This window comes from Macrobrachium rosenbergii, chromosome 22 (assembly GCF_040412425.1).
Source record: "Macrobrachium rosenbergii isolate ZJJX-2024 chromosome 22, ASM4041242v1, whole genome shotgun sequence".
Taxonomy (NCBI): Eukaryota; Metazoa; Arthropoda; class Malacostraca; order Decapoda; family Palaemonidae; genus Macrobrachium; species Macrobrachium rosenbergii.
In genome coordinates this window covers 2,095,254-2,103,183 of record NC_089762.1, presented here as the reverse complement: position 1 = coordinate 2,103,183, position 7,930 = coordinate 2,095,254, and the positions used below count along the sequence as shown (strand labels likewise).

Below are 7,930 nucleotides of genomic sequence, written 5' to 3'. Positions count from 1 at the left end.
CAGTAATACCTGGATAAATAGGACAGTCAGCACAGTAATACCTGGATAAAAGGGACAGTCAGTACAGTAATACCTGGATAAATAGGACAGTCAGTACAGTAGTATCTGGATAAATGGGACAGTCAGCACAGTAATACCTGGATAAATGGGACAGTCAGTACAGTAATACCTGGATAAAAGGGACAGTCAGCACAGTAATACCTGGATAAATGGGACAGTCAGTACAGTAATACCTGGATAAATGGGACAGTCAGTACAGTAATACCTGGATAAATGGGACAGTCAGTACAGTAATACCTGGATAAAAGGGACAGTCAGTACAGTAATACCTGGATAAATAGGACAGTCAGCACAGTAATACCTGGATAAATGGGACAGTCAGTACAGTAATACCTGGATAAAAGGGACAGTCAGCACAGTAATACCTGGATAAATGAGACAGTCAGTACAGTAATACCTGGATAAAAGGGACAGTCAGTACAGTAATACCTGGATAAATGAGACAGTCAGTACAGTAATACCTGGATAAAAGGGACAGTCAGTACAGTAATACCTGGATAAATGGGACAGTCAGTACAGTAATACCTGGATAAAAGGACAGTCAGTACAGTAATACCTGGATAAATAGGACAGTCAGTACAGTAATACCTGGATAAAAGGGACAGTCAGTACAGTAATACCTGGATAAATGAGACAGTCAGTACAGTAATACCTGGATAAAAGGGACAGTCAGTACAGTAATACCTAGATAAATGAGACAGTCAGTACAGTAATACCTGGATAAATGGGACAGTCAGTACAGTAATACCTGGATAAATGGGACAGTCAGTACAGTAATACCTGGATAAAAGGTACAGTCAGTACAGTAATACCTGGATAAAAGAGACAGTCAGTACAGTAATACCTGGATAAATGGGACAGTCAGTACAGTAATACCTGGATAAAAGGGACAGTCAGTACAGTAATACCTGGATAAATAGGACAGTCAGTACAGTAATACCTGGATAAAAGGGACAGTCAGTACAGTAATACCTGGATAAATGAGACAGTCAGTACAGTAATACCTGGATAAAAGGGACAGTCAGTACAGTAATACCTGGATAAATGGGACAGTCAGTACAGTAATACCTGGATAAATGGGACAGTCAGTACAGTAATACCTGGATAAATGGGACAGTCAGTACAGTAATACCTGGATAAAAGGGACAGTCAGTACAGTAATACCTGAATAAAAGGGACAGTCAGTACAGTAATACCTGGATAAATGAGACAGTCAGTACAGTAATACCTGGATAAATGGGACAGTCAGTACAGTAATACCTGGATAAATGAGACATTCAGTACAGTAATACCTGGATAAATGGGACAGTCAGTACAGTAATACCTGGATAAATGAGACAGTCAGTACAGTAATACCTGGATAAATGAGACAGTCAGTACAGTAATACCTGGATGAATGAGACAGTCAGTACAGTAATACCTGGATAAATGGGACAGTCAGTACAGTAATACCTGGATAAATGGGACAGTCAGTACAGTAATACCTGGATAAAAGGGACAGTCAGTACAGTAATACCTGGATAAATGAGACAGTCAGTACAGTAATACCTGGATAAATGGGGCAGTCAGTACAGTAATACCTGGATAAATGAGACAGTCAGTACAGTAATACCTGGATAAATGAGACAGTCAGTACAGTAATACCTGGATAAATGAGACAGTCAGTACAGTAATACCTGGATAAAGGGGACAGTCAGTACAGTAATACCTGGATAAACGGGACAGTCAGTGCAGTAATACCTGGATAAATGAGACAGTCAGTACAATAATACCTGGATAAATGAGACAGTCAGTACAGTAATACCTGGCTAAATGAGACAGTCAGTACAGTAGTATCTGGACAAATGGGACAGTAAGTACAGTAATACCTGGATAAAAAGGAGAGCCAGTACAGTAATACCTGGATAAATGAGACAGTCAGTACAGTAATACCTGGATAAATGAGACAGTCAGTACAGTAATACCTGGATAAATGGGACAGTCACTACAGTAATACCTGGATAAAAGAGACAGTCAGTACAGTAATACCTGGATAAACGGGACAGTCAGTACAGTAATACCTGGATAAAAGGGACAGTCAGTACAGTAATATATACCTGGATAAATGAGACAGTCAGTACAGTAATACCTGGATAAATGAGACAGTCAGTACAGTAATACCTGGATAAATGAGACAGTCAGTACAGTAATACCTGGATAAATGAGACAGTCAGTACAGTAATACCTAGATAAATGGGACAGTCAGTACAGTAATACCTGGATAAACGGGACAGTCAATACAGTAATACCTGGATAAATGGGACAGTCAGTACAGTAATACCTGGATAAATAAGACAGTCAGTACAGTAATACTTGGATAAATGAGACAGTCAGTACAGTAAAACCTGGATAAATGAGACAGTCAGTACAGTAATACCTGGATAAATGAGACAGTCAGTACAGTAATACCTGGATAAATGGGACAGTCAGTACAGTAATACCTGGATAAATGAGACAGTCAGTACAGTAATACCTGGATAAATGAGACAGTCAGTACAGTAATACCTGGATAAATGAGACAGTCAGTACAGTAATACCTGGATAAAAGGGACAGTCAGTACAGTAATACCTGGATAAATGAGACAGTCAGTACAGTAATACCTGGATAAATGAGACAGTCAGTACAGTAATACCTGGATAAATGAGACAGTCAGTACAGTAATACTTGGATAAATGAGACAGTAAGTACAGTAATACCTGGATAAATGAGACAGTCAGTACAGTAATACCTGGATAAAGGGGACAGTCAGTACAGTAATACCTGGATAAATGAGACAGTCAGTACAGTAATACCTGGATAAATGAGACAGTCAGTACAGTAATACCTGGATAAATGAGACAGTCAGTACAGTAATACCTGGATGAATGAGACAGTCAGTACAGTAATACCTGGATAAATGGGACAGTCAGCACAGTAATACCTGGATAAACGGGACAGTCAGTACAGTAATACCTGGATAAAAGGGACAGTCAGTACAGTAATACCTGGATAAATGAGAGTCAGTACAGTAATACCTGGATAAATGGGACAGTCAGTACAGTAGTATCTGGATAAATGAGACAGTCAGTACAGTAATACCTGGATGAATGCGAGAGTCAGTACAGTAATACCTGGATAAAAGGGACAGTCAGTACAGTAATACCTGGATAAATGAGAGTCAGTACAGTAATACCTGGATAATTAGGACAGTCAGTACAGTAATACCTGGATAAATGAGAGTCAGTACAGTAATACCTGGATAAAAGGGACAGTCAGTACAGTAATACCTGGATAAACGGGACAGTCAGTACAGTAATACCTGGATAAAAGGGACAGTCAGTACAGTAATACCTGGATAAAAGGGACAGTCAGTACAGTAATACCTGGATAAACGGGACAGTCAGTACAGTAATACCTGGATAAATGGGACAGTCAGTACAGTAATACCTGGATAAATGAGAGTCAGTACAGTAATACCTGGATAAATATATACAGTCAGTACAGTAATACCTGGATAAATAGGGACAGTCAGTACAGTAATACCTGGATAAATGAGAGTCAGTACAGTAATACCTGGATAAAATATAAACAGTCAATACAGTAATACCTGGATAAACGGGACAGTCAGTTCAGTAATACCTGGATAAATGGGACAGTCAGTACAGTAATACCTGGATAAATGAGACAGTCAGTACAGTAATACCTGGATGAATGAACAGTCAGTACAGTAATACCTGGATAAATGGGACAGTCAGCACAGTAATAATTGGATAAACTTAGACAGTCAAAAAATAAGTAATACCTGGATAAAAGAGGCAGTCAGTACAGTAATACCTGGATAAATGAGAGTCAGTACAGTAATACCTGGATAAATGGGACTGTTTTTGTTAAGTAGTATCTGGATAAATGGGACAGTCAGTACAAAAATACCTGGATAAACAGGACAGTCAGTACAGTAAACCTGGATAAAAGGGACAGTCAGTACAGTGATACCTGGATAAATGAGTCAAATACAGTAATTGCCTGGATAAATGGGACAGTTAAACAGTAAGTATCTGGATAAATGGGACAGTCAATACAGTAGTATCTGGATAAATGGGACAGTCAGTACAGTAATACCTGGATAAACGGGACAGTCAGTACAGTAATACCTGGATAAACGGGACAGTCACTACAGTAATACCTGGATGAATGCGAGAGTCAGTACAGTAATACCTGGATAAATGGGACAGTCACTACAGTAATATGTGATACTGGGGTTAGCAGTAGTGATGATAATACTAATGACAGTTACTGTGATAGTAGCGATAGTGATACTAGCAGTCATAATAGTGTTAATGACAGTAGCAGTTGTATATTTTCCATTTGTGTAAGTTTTGGTAATAGAGCGGATGGCAGTTTTAATGGTATTAGTTTATGTTTCACTAGTAGCGTTGGCAGTGCTGGCACGGGCTCTTGCTCCACAATAGCCAGTATATTACCACTTGCTAAGAAGAATGTTGAACCTCTGCTCTACACAATATTGCCACTTGATAAGAAGTGTACATCCAAGAGATCAAGCAAAACAATCGAAGTATTTATGTCCATTTTAGTTTTACAGCAAAATAATAAACTGCTGTAAAAATTTATGAAAACAAGCATAGTTCCCCGAGAGAATCACTTTGAAAGTTTTTACCAAAGTAAAACATTTCTATATCTTTCCAAGGGAAATTTGTAAGCAACAATTTCTAATATATTTGATAATTCACAAGAATTGATCAGAAAACTCATGCAAACGCGTTTGAGAAACAGTATATATGTGCATATTTAATATTATATATATATATATTATTCATTTACCTTATTCACTAGTGGTTGACAGTATTGTCTCTGCTCAAATTAAAGTCAGGATGTCAGCACGCAAATACTTAGTGATGATTAGTGCACTCTCAACAGATTCTTGATATACCTGAAATTACATGATTTTTAAAGCTTGTTTACCATTTTAATAAAGTTTATCAACGGAAGAAAGTCAATTTCTGTATGATTAGACCTAGTACTAGTTTTAGGATATAGACTACCTATATATATATATATATATATATATATATATATAATTTATTTCACTTTCATTATGCTAAAAGTCATTATTAATAATGCATAATTGCAACATGCAGAAGTTTGTTATTCCATCAATAATCACCAATACTCAACCTAGACTGGCGAGTCATTATATAACTAGTATGCAATTATTTTTATGTTCTAAATAAGATTTTGCAATACCTAGAAGTATGCAATTATTTTTATGTTCTAAATAAGATTTTGCAATACCTAGAAATAAACAGATTTCCTCAACCTGACCACATCACCGACAGAAGTATATTCCGTCTTTCAAGGATTTATTTAGGAGCAATAATGTACAGTACAGGTTCCGTTGCGCTGGAATTTAGTGAGTGACTGAAAAAGGCCTGAGTTGCAGTGAAACTCTTGAGTTTACTCTGGAACGGATGATCGTGATGACTTTCTGTTTTTTGGAGGGACATCTTACCTGTCATAAAAACTAAAAAGATATCTAGTACTGCAACGAAGCTAAATATACATATATATATATTTATAAATATACACACACATATATATATATGTGTGTGTATTATATAATATTTATAAATATATACATATATATATATATATATATATATATATATATATATATATATATAATATATATATATATGTATGTATTCACAAATATTAAGCTACAAATGTTGTATAACATCCAGTTCACTCTATCTCGAGGATAACATACACCCAAAAAGAATTATAACAACACACACACATATATATATATATATATATATATATATATATATATATATATATATATATATATATATATATATATATATATATATGTGTGTGTGTGTGTGTGTGTGTGTGTGTGTGTAAGTGAACTAAAGAAATTTAGACTTCTCTCATCAAAATAGCTTAAATACTTGTTTTTTATCTAATTTTTATTTCTTAATTTTCTTTTTGTTTTCTAATCAACTGTGATTGAAAAGATAAAAGTTCTAACTTACTTTTCAGTTACTTGTCCGTCGAAGACATTTATTTTTTCATCTTCACGGCCGTCTTCATTCACACGATCTCTGAATCCGTCGACGTCTTCAGGAGCCTCTTACACCATTCCCTCAATTTCTCCAAGTGCCTTCGAAGGCTCCGTGAGGAATCTCCAGAAGAGAGAATCGCTGAAGCCGAAATAACGACCTTTGGAATTCCCGAAGCTCAGTGGCCTTTTCTGATTCTAGCACTTCGATCAGGTCGAAAGAAAGTTAACCATGTCTGTATTTGGCACAGTTAATTTTGTTGTGAGCAACTTGCTGGCTCTGATCCGTCCTGGATCAGTGATATTATCTTTTGTAAATGGAAACGTTCTCCAAGATCTTGGATGTTTTATTGGTCAAAATGCGATGGCTCTTCTTCTCGGAGGAATTCTTGGAAACTTGTACATGGAGGAAAAGAAGACCGGCCGACATGCTCGAGACGCTATCGCACGACTGGAAGATGACGTTGACGACGCTACGGAAATGATCTGCCTGCTGAAGGAGGCGCGGAAGGAGGAGGCTGAGGAGAAAAACCTGAGTCTCCTTCGTGAAATCGACCAGAGGAAGAATGATGAAGCAGCTCTTACCCAGAGGAATGATGATCTGAACAACGAGATGAAAAAGAAAATTGAAGAGTATGAAGAAGCCTTAATCCAGAAAGGAATGGAAGTAGACAATCTAAAGGAGCGACTCGCAGAAAAAGATCAAGAATGCAAGAGGAACCGAGAAAAACTGGAAGAGCTGCGGAGTCAAGCATCGGACAACGATTTTTATTGCGGTTACCTGGAAGAGAAAGTCAAGGCCCACGAAACGGAAAGGAAAAAACTGAAACAGGTGATCACAAAACTCGAAGAAAAAAATCATGGGAATGAGGCACAGAGGAAGTTAGCTACGCTGGAAGATCGAGTTCAGTTGCTGCAACGGGAAAATGAAAACCTGAAGCAGAAATTATCTGAAAGAGAGCGGGAAATGGCCTCAGTGAATAATTCTGTAGTAAGTGAAAATAAGAATAATGCTCTGGTTGAAGAGAGTCCCAAGGTTCTCAGAGACAAGACCCCTGAACTAGCAGATCAATCTGGAATACAACAGAAAGGAAAGGAAGTCGAGTTTAAGAAAGTAACAGGAAGGTTGAAACTGGCGGAAGATAGCTTGGAGTCAGGCACAAGCACGACTGAAAAAAAACGGAAGAAAAAAGTACGCAGGAGAGGACGCAGGTAGAAGTTCTTCATCGGCGAGAAGTACTGGAAGCAGAAGCTGATCGAATCTGAATTGGGACAGAAGATTTTCGACTGAAGAGGAACAATGTAATAAAGAACCATGATGATTTGTTGGATTGTCGTGTAAAGGAGCTGAGAATATGATGAAGAAAACGAAGAGGAGGAAAATTAAAGGAAGGCAAGAAGAAACGAAAAGGAGGAACAACCAAGACTGAAGAATTTTGACTGGCTGTGAGTTGATGCTGCTGCGTCGTGTTCCGGAGCCAGTGCGATCTACTTCGCCCATACGATGGGGTTGGCTTTGGGATGGGTGTTGGCTGCTGTATCCCCCACCCCGTTCCCCCAACGGGAGGCCCCCCCACCTCCCAAACACCCATCCTCCAGCCAACCTCATCGACTGGGCCAAGGCGATCTCAACGACCCTTGGAATGTGACGGAACAGCACCAACAAACGACCAGTCAACCAACTTGTAATTTCCTGCATTTCGAATCTGGTTTAGCCTCTGCCCACCTTTCATGTATTTCTACCCACCTTTTGGGTGGCCTGTCTCCTT

At 38.2% G+C, this 7,930-nt stretch overlaps 1 protein-coding gene across 1 annotated transcript; it reads left to right on the top strand.

Annotated features, from left to right (window-relative positions):
• The first annotated feature begins 6,393 nt into the window (after positions 1 to 6,393).
• On the top strand, positions 6,394 to 7,377 carry LOC136850337 (tropomyosin-1-like). The gene has a single exon (XM_067123962.1). The coding sequence runs from the start codon at positions 6,394 to 6,396 to the stop codon at positions 7,375 to 7,377; it is 984 nt and encodes a 327-aa protein (XP_066980063.1).
• Positions 7,378 to 7,930: the final 553 nt, after the last annotated feature.